At 33.9% G+C, this 16,137-nt stretch overlaps 1 protein-coding gene across 1 annotated transcript in view; it reads left to right on the forward strand.

Moving 5' to 3' along the window:
- Window positions 1–2,413, forward strand: part of LOC149541220 (developmentally-regulated G protein 1) — a 192,322-nt gene extending 189,909 nt beyond the window's left edge. The window contains exon 12 of the mRNA XM_089802231.1: window positions 1,983–2,413. Within this exon, the coding sequence (XP_089658357.1) occupies window positions 1,983–2,081 (99 nt within the window). The 3' untranslated portion in view covers window positions 2,082–2,413. The remainder of the gene's footprint in view (window positions 1–1,982) is intronic.
- The last annotated feature ends 13,724 nt before the right edge of the window (window positions 2,414–16,137 follow it).

A 16,137-nucleotide genomic window follows, 5' to 3' on the forward strand; every position in this document is an offset into this window, starting at 1 on the left:
TTTTTAGTTCTTCTGGCAACCCCTTCTTTTACTTACTTTAAACTAACTGGTGTAAGTGAGAATGTCCCTGTATGCATTTACAGTGATTCTCAGTTTTCAATCATGTGCCTAAGGTCCCTAACTCGATGTGATTGAATTTGTATTAAGGCCTATGCTACCTGAGTTTCCGGGACGCAGGACAGGGGGAATGGGTTTCTGGGATGGTTTTTTGTTTGGTCAGAGTATATATATATTCATGAATTTTAGAAATACAAAACATTGTCACATTCATCATAGAAACATATTTTATCAATTCCATTCATCAAATCAGCGTAGAACATAACATCAAATCAAATAATCATCAAAGAATACTGAAGTCTAAGTATAGGAACAAAGGATGACATCAAATGAATCAAATGAGACAATCGTGGTTTTTAGAGAAGAATTGAATTTATTGTGCCAAACTTTCCCCAGGCAGCTAGCAGCCATCTTGTCTGAGCAGTAATCAGCACAACAGTGTATTTATGAGCGATTATTGCTGCTATCATAGCATTATCAAAGTGGAAACGTTCTGAGTATTCCTCAACCCAGCAGTAGTCATTTCCAGGTCTGCAATATGAATATCAAACTGAAGTCTAAATTACAATCATTTTCAGGTCTGGTTTGTTGAACAAAAGTTTGAATTTTCAGTCATAGTTGGATGGCAAGTTTCTAATACTTTCAAAAAATCTAAACTTCCAACATATGTTAAATATAACATATTTTGTTATTTTAATGACTTCCAACATGTGGGGCCTGTGAATGGGCAAAAAATTGTCATTTATTAATGTTTTTTTTAAATTAAATTTTATTTGAAGTCAGAAACTTCAAGCAGTCCACGAGGCAAACAGGAAACGGCTATGTAATCCCTAGGACAATCAGCACCGACTGGGAACCCCTTGACCATTTCTAAAGTTTTGGGGACACATTTCTGATTTTCTTTCTTGGGACACAACAGCTTGGAAATGTTTCCGGCCATCCCCAAGTCTATGAAACAGGGACAGTTTCCGAAACCTGGGGCTCAGGGCTGGAAACATGTCTACAGATAACATCAATTAATGCATGTGTTTGCAACCCTCTTATATTCTGCTTACATTTAAAGTTGGCACCTCTAAATCTATTGACACCCCCTTTATTGAGCTTTCAAGTTTTGAAATCATCACTAGAGAAGCCAAATGCACCCTTATGGTTTTTATTGTGTGTTTGAGGATGCTCCTCTCTCACATGATTGAAGGTGCTTTGGTTGTTGACTAAAGAACATTTCATTATATTGGGGGAGGAGGGAACATGGTTGTGTTTGTCGTGTAATTTATCTTGGATATGTGTTGCATACATTGCATCCTCTACGCCCTGTGATACACAGTGGTGTTCATGGCTGTGCACCGACTATTGAATATGGGGGCTTATGTGAAAATCGTCATACTGTTAGAAGTGATCTTTCTGCCTATGGTTTATACACATTGTATTTTGACACTGCTTGGCGGTTTCCTGTTGACATGCTTGTAAATATTTTGACATGGACTATAAGTTTGGACATAAGCGGGAATAGCTTATTGCATTGTGAATGGTTCAGTTAATACAGCAGGTGACTGCAGGCATTGTAGATTTGAGGGGGGGAAAAAAAGGTTTCCCAGCATGAATAATTATGTTAATTGTGAATGTGCCATTATTTTCTTTCTATTGAACTTAAGATTCCGTTAGCATTGCTTCTTTTACACAGGTTCATTCATATTATTTCTTGAGTTCAGTGAATGTTTTCGTTAGAATCATGGAACTGCTGAAGCAACCTCAATGTATAAGAATGCACACAATTGTCAGCATTTTATGATATTTATAATCATGGTAATTGAAGATGATTTACTCTAATAGGTAATATACAAAGAAATCATTGTTTTTCTCGAGTATTGATTATTTTGTGGATGAGTGGCATACAACAACTAACACTTATTTAATTGATAACGCAGGAGAGAGAGGAAGATGGAGGCAGAGGGCGATTCAAGTCACATACCACAGGTCCTGCTCGAATTTCAGACAGAGAGAAAAAGGCACCCTTGAAAACATAGAGCTAGACTTCAGCAACTATAACTCAAGTAGCCCATCGTATGATATCAGTTAATATGTGCGCTTATGTAATTGGTTGGTTCTATTGTGCTGCTTTATAATGTACCCAATTTCTGTGAAATCTTTTTTCTCCTTGCTACAATCACTTGGATGAATAATGTACTGTTGTAATTGGTGGAGCAATTTTTCAATCACTTTTGGAGTGCCAGTTGCACTACCTGTGGATTGCAGGTTGCTTTGCTTATTCTCATTTGTATCCTTTCAAAATAAGTGGATTTGGTTTCACCATTCAAATTTCAGAGCTTCATAAATTTAAGAAATGGGTTTTATTCCATTGTCACTATCCACTTCAGGTTTTTGGGATTATACTAGATAGACCATGAGTATATATAGGGGGAAAGTGTGGAATAAAATTGCAAACTTTGTATGTAATACTTAATGTACAATTGACTTACATGTTGATAATTATAAAATGCTGCTAGTGTTTCATCAAATCTATGCATCAGATCTTAGTATTTCATGTACTAGGTTGTGATGACCCTTTGTACTAATGATATAATTGCAATAGAACACTTAAAGTGGTCGAGGAGGGTAACGTGTAAACACTAAACTAAAATGTCATGTCTTACCAAGGGGGACACTTTTTTTTCAAACTTCTCTTACATGTTTGACATTTTAGTTTAGGATTTATCTGATACCCAGTGGCAAACTTTGAATACCTCCAAATAATTAGAAGGTAGGTAGTAGATAATTTGAGTAATAAAGTACTTGAAAATTGTTAAGTCTTATAAATAAGACGATTCTCCTTAGTTAGGATTCAAGGCGATCTGCAAAACCATCATGGCAATAATTATCATTCCAAGGGAAAATAGTAAGTACATGCTCATAAACATCATTAGGACATACCCCATCTTCAATACGTATATTACACCAAGTAAGAAAAGCATCTTCATGAAATTAGAATTGGATTGAACTATCAATCAACAAATATTGATCATATTGATGCATTATTTTGAACGTTGGTTGTCGAGTTAAATCTCCAATTGTTTGCTAGTAAGAGTTTTTCTTCTTTGACAAAAAACCCTTTATTTTTAGCTAACTTTCATGTCTTTTTTTCATTTTTCCATGTGTTGTAAATAGTTTTTGTCTTGTTTTTTCCTTAGAATAATATCCCTTGGAATTTTGCTTGCTACGAGCTAAGTTAGGTCCAAATCAAAGTTGTCTAGCTGAAGGTATGAAGGCAAAAGTGGGGTTTTTCGAGATGACTGCATGCTTTGATTAAAAGACCTCATTAAAGTGGGCTTTCTATTGGCAATTGCATGATATAAAATTATATTTAAAATCTTTAGTGGATTTTGACCCCCCATTTTTAAATGTCAAGGCCTTCTAACTTGATTTGACCATAGTTTTTTATGTTTTAATGAAAATAGTTTATTTCAATGCTATATTTCACTTCACTTTATTGAAAGCTATGGTTAGATTTTTAATTTAATTGCATAAGACACTTGAGTGGGATTTTTAATTACATATTGCATATATCCACATGCAAATGACTATGTGAACCCACTTCCAATAAATTATAAGTCCCAACATTAATTTAAATGGACTTTTTATATGCAATAACATGTTTTAATGCGTTAAGTGAGTTTTTAATATGTATTTACATATTTTAAACTTATTTAAGTAATGTAAGTGGAAAAATCTAACTCATTTACATATGTTGTTCATGTATATATATTTTTTAATTATATTAATGCATTTAAACAAGGTTTTCTAACCCATTACATAGACACCTTTTAAAGTTCCTACTTAATGCAATTTTTAAGTTAAATACATGTTTTAATAGCATGTTAATGCACTGGCTAGCGATTTTGGACCCAAATGTAGATAGAATTACACCAAAGAGAGTTGTTGGCATGTCACCATTTCAGCTTCTTTATGGTTTAAATGCAAAAATTCCATAACTTTGGAGCTTCATGCTCTCAGCTTGGCAAAGGCGATAGAAGATGAAACTTTCTAGAGTTGATTGGATAAAAGAGTCATGTTTCTTCAACAGTGTGAAGAACAAAGAACACAAGTGGTGGATAGGCTTGCAACACATCAACAAGAAGTAAAAGCATTGTTTGACAAGAAAGATAAGCATAGAGAATTTTGAGTCGGTGGTCGAGTCTTACTTTGAGATAAAAGGCAGGAATCAACAGGAGTGCATGGCAAATTTGATTCTCTATGGCGAGGTCCTTTCATTATCCATCAAGTGACGAGAAAATTCATTCCTATTGGCTTGCCATGATGGAAATCTTTTTGCATTGTCATACAATGTGCAACATATGAAGCATTATTTGAATAATCTTCAAATAAGTACCCTTGTACATAATGTGAAAGCTTTTTTAGTTTAGGCTTTTGTGTGTTTTTGTTTTTAGTCCTCTAACTCTATAGCCCAATGGAGTAGATAAAGGCTCTTCGAGGTCTGGATTCTACATCCCTCATTGTTTCGAAGAACAAATGAGAAATGCTCCCTAGTTAGAGCCAACTATTATCCTCAATTTTGGATTCGCAAAATTGTGGCAACCTTGCGCGATCTTATTATGGATAAATAGGCACATCCTCTTTGTTTTAATGTGCGAATAAGGTGTCATGAAATAATTCGTTATCCTTGAATTGTGATTCATATGATCCTATTGATGCATTCTTTTCAAGGTTGGTTGTCAAGTTAAATCCCTTATTGTTTGCTAGTAAGAGTTTTTCTTGTTTGACTGCAAACAGCGCATTTTTTGCTAGCTTTCACTTCTTTTCTTCATTTTTTTTGTGTTGTAAATAGTTTTTGGTCTTGTTTTCACATTAGGATAATAGCCTTTGTAATTCTACTTGATTCAAGCTAAGTTAGGTCCAAATTGGAGTGTTTTAGCTCAAGTTATAGGCAAAAGTGGGATTTTTTGAGACGACTGCATGTCTTGATTAAGAAGCTTTATAAAAGTGGGCTTTTTATTAGCAATTGCATGATATAAAATTATATTTAATATCTAAAATAAGTTTTGACCCACATTTTTAAATTTCAAGGCATTTTGACTTGATTTGACCATAGTTTTTTTATGTTTTATGAAACTAGTATACTTCAAGACCATTTCTATTTTACTTTATTGAAAACTATAGTTAGATATTAAATTTAATTGCATAAGTCACTTAAATGCATTTAAGTGTGGTTTTTGTTACATATTGCATATATCCACATGCAAATGACTATGAAAAACCACTTACAATAAATTATATGTCCCAACATTAATTTAAATTGGTTTTTTGTAAATGATTAAACTTCTATCAAACTGTATATCTTTTGTTTTATCAATATATAGATAAGATGATCTTATATGTACCTTTTATTCAAGAATGAGAGCTTGTTTAGGTTTGGTACATAGTTTATATAGATAACCTTGCATTATTCCTATAGGTTTGGCTTTCTTAAATGTGGTGGATTTATGTCACACCAAAACTCTCCCATTCATGACTGTAATTTTGTATCCATTATCTTCAAGAGCCAATATAGATATTAAGTTTCTTTTGATTTTAGGTACATATAGTACATCCTTTAGTTGAATTTTCATGTTTGATTCTAGTTTGATGATATAGGTCCCACACCTTTTACAAGATGTGTGGAATCATCTCTGATGGTCACTTCTTCATCAATTTCTTCTACCATAATTTCCACATTTTCTCGGATTCTTGTAATATGTCTAGATGATCTGCTATCAATTATCCGAGTGCTTGATTTGTTTGATATTTGATTTGATAGTGTTGAATAAAATAAAAACTTTTCAAATTCTTCTTGTGAGTTTATATTTCCAATGTGGGCATAAGATGCTTATTTCTTTGTCTAGTCAAGACAATTTATAGCATAGTGCCCATATTGGTCACATCTAAAACATTGGACTTGTGAAGCATCTTTTCTATATTTTCCTTTCCCATGAAAATTCTTTCTTTTAAAGTTATTCTTCTTTCCTTTCTTCTTTGTATTTGTATTGAGAACTTGTATGTCTTCATTTAAGGATTTTTGTTTGATTCTCTTTGGTAACAGTCTAGCTTCTTCTTGTAGACAGTTAGATCTTAGTCGGTCTAGTTTTGGGAGTTTTGATCTTGCACTAATGTCTTGCTTTAATGGTTCCCATGAACTTGGGAGGCCACGTAGTGCTATTAGAGATAATTCTTTACTATCTATTTCATATCCAACGTTAGACAATTGATCCCTAAATTCTATAATTCTCATAAAGTAGGCATTTATGGATTCACCTTTGTTCATGCTTATGTGATTCAATTGTTTTTTGAGTGCAAGATTTATGTTGGTATTATTTACCTCAAATGTGTTTTCTAAGGATTTGAGCATGAGGTTGTTTGTTTTGCTAGAATAGGCACCATGTGATTCCTTATAGAATCCACTATTAATTTCATAGCTTTCTTACTGTTTTCAATCCATTGTGATTTTTCTGGCCCATTCTCAGGCTCAACACTTTTGTTTTTAACAAATGGGTCTACTTTTTTTTCATCTAATACCATCATGATTTGTATCTTCCATGTTGTGAAGTTATTTTCTCCCTTACTTATTGCACTTGTCATTTTGAAAGATGAATTTAATATGTTAAAGGTATGCAATCTGAATTCTCAAGTTAAACTAATTAAGTTTGTTATAACCTGGCTACTATGTAAATGATTAAACTTCTTTCAAAATGTATATCTATTGTTTTGTCAGTATATTGATAAGATGATATGATGTGTACCTTTTATTCTATATGTATTGATTCAACAATACTTTAACTACGATTATAATATTCAATTCGAATACCTAATCTCCTTATACAAATTTTTGATCTCTTCTTATAAAGATTTTGATCTTATATATGGTAATTGCTTGATATGATTTGTCTATCTACAATTATGGAGATCGATCTGGTATGCAATTAATGTATCTGTTGTGGCAAAACTATTGTAACTTTATTCAATCTAAAGAAGAATAAATTCATGTATTAATTTTGATGACCTACTTTCTTTCATCGATCTTGCATATATAATTTATTCAAGGGTTGCATTGTGATCGGTTAAGATCTTATAACTCCAAGAGGCACAATCTATAATAGTTAGTATTTACTAACCAATCCAATCCTTATGGACTTGATTAGTTAGTGAATACTAAATATCTTTGTCATCAACAATTAAGATGAATATAAACTTTCATGATGCTCAATCTGAATATATCTATAGATGCAAGGAATTCACCTTAGTTAGATGATTGTACAAGTACAAGATCAGCGCAATTCTTTTTGGGTTTTCTATGATATGCACATGTATGTGAATGGAACATACATGTATAGTTGTAGTCTTCAGTGATTAGACCGATGCTACTCATCAACATTTTTTATATGCAACAACATACATTAATGTTTTAAATGGACTTGCAATATGTATTTACACATTTTTAACTTATTTAAATAATTTAAGTGGGAAAATTTACATATAGTGTTTCATGTATAAGTTTAATTATATTAATGCATTAAATGGGGGTTTTTCTAATCCATTACATATACATCTTTTAAAATTGCCACTTAATGGACTCTTTAAGCTAAATGCATGTTTTAATAACATGTAAATGCACTAGGTAGCGATTTGGACCCAATTGCTTGTGTTTGTAATATTTAAAAGCCCATTTCACTTAACCTAAGACAAAGTGGTGCTTTTTGGCCCAACTACATGCATTTTAAAATGTGTTTTCATGTTTGAAAACCCCGCCAAGACAAAGTGGCAATTTTTTGCCCAATTGCATGTCTTTCAAATATATGTGATTGGTCACTAAAAGTATGTTTGAGTGACTTTTAAAGCCTTATAACTCAAGGTGGTAATTTTTGTCTTGATTACATGTATATTAGAACATGTAAATGGTCTCCAAAAGTGCATTTTGCACCATGTCCTTCATGAAAAACACAAAGTGACGATTTTATGCCCTATTGCATGACATTTAAAATATGTTTGCGGTCTCCCAAAATGTATCTAAAGGCAGCGTTTGAATGCAAGTGGCTTAGTGGCGATTTTCGAGCACATTGCATGAATTATAATATATGCATTTGTATAAGGAAATCTCACTTTTAACTTGCACCCTTCATTTGGAGGGTTTTGGGTGACATTTTTCACATGCAAACATTCCAAAAAAGGGTGCTTATGTATTGATAACATATTGTCATATGTAATTGTTAGAAGTAGTAATCTTTCCTTGGTTGTATTTATTTATTAATTGGGATAAACCAAGGTATCCCTTATGTATTTTGTCCCCTAGTTCACATGTGAAGGACATCTCATTTACTTGTTCTATTGTCCATGTGCGAGGATAACTCATTGTTCATGTGCGAGGATAGCTCATTTTTTGTAATCCCTTTATTAAGGAAAATAGTTATTCCTCTTTAAGAGGATGATGATACTTGTTATGCACACACTTATGAATGTGGCAAGCGTTTACATGGGAGTTACTAAATGACTCCTCTTCTCATCTCTATAAAAGAGATGCTCCTCTATCATTCTAAACAACACACAATCCCTATGTAATTCTTTTAATGAGCCTATGACTCCATTTTCCCTCTCCCTTTTTCTATCTTTCTGTTATTTAGACATTTGCCTCATTTATATAATTCACAAGGGGTTTTCTTTGCTTTCCCCTTACAAAATCTCTTGTCTCCATTTTTTTTTATCCTTGGATGGCTCTATTGGTTTATGGTAAAGATTCTTCATATCAAGATCTCTTGGATTATTTTACTAGATTTCATTTTGAACATAGAATCAAGGCAGTTTTGGGAGTTTTTTGCAAGTCACGATTTTGGGACATTGAATACCGCATACTACATGCATTTGTTTTTAAAAAAAACCTATCTAGGGCACATTTTTAGCCAAAAATGTTGCATTTCTTCATTGTTCTTGGCTTTCAATCACTCCAAGAAGTCTAGTGTATTTTGAATTCCAAATTGTTCATCATCATTTCCAAGCTTAAAATGATGTCCTAGACACCATTTTTTAATGCATTTGCATATGAAATTGATTTGGTAAAAGTTTGTTGCAAGTTTTTGACATTTAATCTCTCTAACTGTGATAATTACTATTGCAGTCGTTGATCATTAATCTCCTATCTTAAACGATTATTTAACTGCTTAAAGTTAATTCACAACTACTATAAAAAAATAACACAATTGCAACTTCAATAAAATACGGAAAGAAATAAGCAACACAATGACACGATATTTTTGGACAAATCAGCCCTAGAAAAACCCCTAAGGAAAAACTAGTTCTATAAATGAGGAATTATATTAGACTTCATCAAACGAAGAGATACAAATTTCCTTGCCTCTTACTGGTAGAACTCTGACAACCTCCCAATTTCGCTCGTTGATATTCCCTACTGTTAACCCCAATGCTACCAGTGCACCCTTGCTAACACTATAAATTACTTCTTAGACTTATTTTCTCCAAATGCCCCCCCACCCCCTTTTATACTACTCCTATTGGAAAGCCAGTAGTCGAGATTGATTCTCAATTGATGGTAAAGATTAAAAATAACTTAACGACCCTAACCAAGTTGGTTTCTAATAGCTTATAAATAGAGTCAATTATTTAATGAATAATTGTCCCTACTCTAACTAATTAGTTAGGAAAACTATTATTTACTAAATAATAGCATGTGGAAAAATAGTTGTCCAAAGATAACTAACTAACACTCTCTCTTAGCAAGGTAGTTGTTCTGCATATCATCCAACTTATCTTCGAAGAAGCAAATTTAGCCTTCCCTAATTCCTTAGTTAGAATGTCAGCTACCTACTCCTCTATAGGTATGTATTTTACTTGAGCAACCCTATGTTGTACACAATCTCTGATGAAGTGATATTTGATGTCTGTATTTTTAAACTTATCATGAAATGTTGGATTCTCAAACAACTTGATGCAACTATGATTGTTGCAGTGTATCACAGTAGTCTCAACCTTCTGACCAGAAAAGGATACTAACAACTTTTGAAGCCATATAGCTCCACATGTTTCCACGCTAGATGCTATGTATTATGCTTCTATTGAACTCAGAGCCACAAACTTCTACTTCCTACTGAATGAAGAGATAACTCTTGAACCTAAATTGAAGCAGGACCCTAGCTCCTCTTGTCCATTGTACTACCTACCTCATCTGCATCAGTATAGCCTATCAATCTGATACCTTCACCTCGAACATATATGATCCCATACTCAATTGTACTATGCAAGTAATGAATCACATGCTTAGTTATTGTCCAATTCATTCTCTTTGGTTCAAGCATGAACTGACTAAGAGAGTTTACTACAAATGTTATATCTAACAGTGTTGACCAAATACATAAGTGAACAAATCAACTACTTATATAAGGTGGGATCTACATCATTTTCCCTTGATGTATCTACCTTCCTCCAATTCATGATCATGGGTGTAGACGTGGATTTGCAACCCTCCATCCAAAATCTCTTCAAGACTTCAATGCAATATTTCCCTTGACTAAGGAAAATCTCTCCATCTATCTACCACACCTTCATGCCTAGAAAGTGGTGCATAAGTCCCAAATCCTTCATCTCAAACTCTTCTACAAGTTCCCTCATGTAATCCTCTATGAGCCCTAGTGAGCTTTTAAGAAATAGGACATCCACATAAAGAATAAGAATGAGAACCTTACCCCCAACCACCAAGTAGTTGAGGTTAGCATCCACTTCGCTCTTCATAAAGCTCATTTCCTACAAGTATGTATCAATGTGCTCATACCATGTTGTGGGAGCCTACTTGAGTATGTACAAGGCTCTTTTCAATCTACACACATGGGTCTATTTGTCGTGTGCTACAAAGCCTTCTGGTTGCTCTATGTATACCTCCTCCTTCAACTCACCATTAAGGAATGTTGTCTGGACATCCATTTGATAGATTTTCCATCCCATTTATGTTGCAAATGAGATTAAAACATGTATAGAAGTATACCTGGCCACTGGAGAAAATGTCTCCTCATAGTCTTTTCCCTCCTTCTGAGAGAACGCCTTTTTCATGAACCTTGCCTTGTATTTCTTAATGTTACCATCTGCATTATTATTTATCTTATAGATCCAACGTGAAACAACTACTGCTCTATATGTTGTTCTAGGCACTACCTCCCACACATCATTTTGCATTATTAAGGAATATTACTCAACCATAACATATCGCCATACCTGATGCTTTCTAGCCTCTTAATAGATGGAAGGCTCATTATCTACCAACTGACTAACTAATGTAACATGGTCATTGAACTCGGTTGGTTGTCTCTGATGTCTAGTACTCTTCCTAGGAGCTCCCACAAACTCCTAAGTATCCCTTTGTTTATCTTGAACCTCATAGTTCCTACTACCAACTATAGATTATGAAATTTTAACTTCTATCTTCTTGATTCATTTCATATTGCACCAATTGCTCCACATTTTATGAATTTTCACTACTTGTGTCTACACTTGTACTAGTAATTATACTTGAGCTTTGCTACCCTTGACTTGGTCTTGGAGCTTATGTTGGCTTCTCACTCTCATCATATACTAGCAAATCTCTAGACCTTCTAAATTCTTTGGCCTCCATGAACTTGACATCACATCTGACAATAATTCTTTTGGTCCTAGGGATAAAATTCATGTTTGAAGTTTCACTATACCCAACAAGGTACCCTCTCTCTACAGTCTAATCTATCATTGTACATGTATCATTTGGAATATGGAAATATGCCAAACTCCCCAATATTCTAAAATGACTAAAATCAAGCTTCTTACCTGTAAAATCTTTCTCTGCTATCATCCATCATAGTACCTTGTATGGAACCATGTTCTGAATGTATACTATTGTACTACATGCCTCTACCCATAAGTAGTGGGCTATATCCTAGTCATGTAGCATAGCCCTTTCTACCTCCAATACAGAATGGTTCTTCTTCTCAACTACTCCATCCTGGTATGGATTGTAAGGGACAATGCACTCTCTCTTGATTCCTTATCTAGTACAAAACTCCTAGAAGTCATTTCCTTTGTACTCACCTCCATTGTCTAACCACAGAACCTTTATCATCCTTCTTGTTGAGTTCTCCACAAGAGCCTTGAACTCTTGGAATCAACTGAAAACCTCGTCCTTGGTCTTCAAGAAGTATATCCAAGTCTTGTTGGAGAAATCATCAATAAAAGTAACATACTACTCATATACTCTTAGAGATTTTGTCAGCATTGGTCCACATACATCTAAATTTACTAGATCAAGAACACCCTCAAATCTGGTATTACTCCTTGGAAAATATGTATTCGCAAACTTTCCCAACATGCATCCTTTACATATGTTGTATGCTTATATCTGGAACACCCATCACTATCTCATTAAGCAATTTAAATGTTCCATGATGAGTATGGACCATCCTCGTATTCCATAGCTCTCCAAGATCTCTAGAATTATTGTTTCTTATGAGTGTCTTGGGAGTATCAAATTGTAACCTATAAATGCGAACACTCCTAACTACAATAGTTATGGGTGACTTCCAATCCTTATGCTTGATCCACATGTGTCCATCTAAAGAGTACATTATACCCCTTATCCTGAAGAATAGATACAAAAATCAAATTCATACCTAAGCCTGGCGCATGCAACACATCATGAAGTGGAATTATCTTTCCTTTCTCCCTTTGAAACTGAACATTCCCTTTCGCAACTGATTTGAGTTTGGACAAGTTTCCCATAGAAATATGGATATTGGTATTCTCCTCCTTATAACTAGAGACGTATTTATAGGCCAACACTAAGGTGAATAATAAGAAATAATTAACATAAATTAGAATGATTCTCGGCTTGGTATATTCGTGTAAATCTAGGGATATAATCTTGCAAAAGGTGTCTGGGCAATATGGCATCAAGGGGTGCTAGTTGTGAGATAAGGAATTATGAACGTAGCTACAACACATGAAAGTGAACCTATGGAAAACTGAAATAAAACTATGACAGGAACTATCACTTCCCACAACAAGAGTTGTCACTTCCTGTGACATGAGCTCAATTGAAACCTACTAAAATAATTTCAAAAACATTGGAAATGAAAATATCTTTCTAGCAACAATAACAATACCGACTATATTCATTCTAGAAATCAAACTCATAAATCCAAACAAAAATAATTTACAAGAAACAAAGGAACATCATCCATGAAGAACTGATCTAATACACAAATTCTATATGGAAATCTTATTTGATTTTTTTGTTTCTTAATGAAAATGTGGTAGGAACTCGAAATATAACAAGAACTATAATATTCTATTGAATAATGATGATAGTTTCCTATGTGATTTCCAAATCATAAATTAACAATGTGAATTAGTTTTATTGAATGAATGAAAAATATGACAAAGCATAAGTAATCATATCATTCAATAATAATGATAATGAAAATTAGACTATTGAAGCAAAACATTATGCTATTAAAACTTCAAACACACCATAATGAAATAATAAATTATAGGAAATGCACCAGACATTCCAAGAAGTGGGCCTCCTCAGTTCTTTAGGTGGTGAGATGAAAAAAATGTTGAAAAGTGGATTGATCAACACAACCAGTAGTTTTTCTTATTTCTACAAAAAGAATATAGGATTGTCTTTTGGGTCTTTAGTCTACTACTTATATATACGCAGCTACATATAAAATTAGTTTGTTTGTTTTGGCCCACAATCAAAAAATAATAGTGCATACAAAATCAGTTATAATAGAATATAATTATAGGAATGAGTGATGTACACATTAAACTTGCAAATATATCTCCAACTTCAAGATCTTTCCTTTAGCTCCTTACACCTATCACACAAGCCAATTTAGAGCACAGTTAACAATGATATAATAATGTTGAATTTTTTGCATCTTCCATCATGAACTCCAAATGATATAGTTTGAATAGAATGATTTATATTTTAACATCAACTTGGCTATTGGGAGCTTGCGGTTCAAACCTGATCTCTTAGTTAATAAGAATAGAATTCCTTTTCCTTCTATAGAATAAAACACTTATGTTATAATTGAATACACAAGGATCATACAGCACCACAAGTTTCCCATCATGTATCCATGTAACTTGTTGTCATCTCCACGTGTTCATGTATTGCGGATGATATCTATAGCAAATGTGTCTCTATGCCAACAAGAAACAAAAGGCAATGCAAAGTAAGGTTTGTGGTCTTAAGAATATAATAAACACCGACTAATGTTGCCTTAATTAAGTGTAATACATTTCCAAGCTGATGGAGCTTTGTATTAGTCAAATAGCTACATGAAGAGGCATAGTAGGTGGCATTGCCTACTGAGTTTAAAGTCATTGATGAAAATGTAGAAGTGCTTTATGTTGCTCAACGAAGACCATGGTCTCAAAGACAAGGTATGCCACAAGATCCTCTTCAAAGTTATAATGGTAAAAATGAATGAAAAATACTAGTTTTAGTGGAAATAATAATTGAAAATAACCTTAGCAAGGTTGGCAGAAACCTCAACAGGGTTGGCAGCAAAACCAAAATTGGAATACCCAACCTAGTAAGCAAGCTCTAATGCCACTACCTCAGTAGCAGGTTCTAATGCCTCCTCTTGCAGCCACTAATGCTCCTCCCAAGCATACTCAACTACCAGTTCAGCCTAATCCTAATCCCAACAGTACCAAATAGCTAGCACGAGACCAAAGCTATGCTATTTCCTTAAATGATATCCACTTAAGGTCAGGCACTACTCTTCCTTCACCCCAAAAGTCTATAATAACTGAACTTGAGGATTCCCTGACTGAACAGGCAGATGTGTCAAATCCACAGACCTCTTTAGTAGCCAAAAAACCCACATTTCATCGTAAGTTTTTGGAACAAGGTCATCCTACAGAAAGTCACACAATAATTAATTTGCTCAACCAGCTCCAGCAAATGATAGTGCAATACCATTACATGATGTTATCAAGGAAGTCCTTGCCTATACTAAAGCTATCAAGGAAGCATGTATCAAACAACTAAGAATAAAGAGAAAGTATCCAAAAACTATTCGTGTCTTAGGAAAATTATCTAATTTGATGTTGGAAAAATTAACTGTACCTAAATATGTTGACCTTGGGAGTCAAATGGTTACGGTCACCATTCATGGGATGCAAGTCCAAAATGCTTTAATTGACTTAGGAGCATCTATAAATCTCATGACAAAGGATGTATTATCTCAATTTTGTATCATTGGTCTCAGAGAAACACCAACCATACTTCAACTTGTTGATAGTTCTACTATCAAACTAGATGGGATGATAGAAGATGTTATAGTCACCTTGAATTCTTGGGAGTATCCTATAGACTTTGTTGTCCTTTCCCCAAAGGCTAACATTGGAGGGTATCCTTTAATTTTAGGATGACCATGGATCGCCACTAAAAATGCCTATATAGATTGTTGGTCTAGTAAAATGAAAAAATCCAATGGTATCCATACTAAGAACCTGACCTTATACTCCCCTATTCAACCACTTTTGTTAGATGACCAAGTAATCTAGCCAGACTTGGGTGATGAAGATCTAGAGGTAAATTCCATCTATTAACTAATGATGATAGGTTGAGATTCATTTGTAGCCTCTCGATAAGAAGATGAGATCATTTCATCCATTATCATGAATGAGTATGGAGTAGAAGCTCAAGTGTGTCCTCAAGCAAAATGTATCCTAGAAACCATGTTACCACCCTAACGTTCAAAAGTGTCACAATTTCTTTGCTCTTTATTACCTCATGAGATGGATTATTCTCCTGTTGCCCAATTATTCATGATAGATAAGGTTATTGAGACGAAATTTGGTCCTAAAAAGGAGTTGAATGTAAACAATGCCTTACCACCTTCCCATCAGAAAATTATGTTGCAGTTACTATAGGAAAATCAAAAGGCATTTGCTTGTGACTACATGGACATAAAAGGACTAGACCCTATGCTTTGTACTAACAAGATTTACATTAGTCCCCATTTTAAACCTATCTGGTAGCCT

The sequence above is a fragment of the Cupressus sempervirens genome, chromosome 9 (genome assembly GCF_028749045.1).
Source record: "Cupressus sempervirens isolate cs-2001-9-10 chromosome 9, ASM2874904v1, whole genome shotgun sequence".
Lineage (NCBI taxonomy): Eukaryota > Viridiplantae > Streptophyta > Pinopsida > Cupressales > Cupressaceae > Cupressus > Cupressus sempervirens.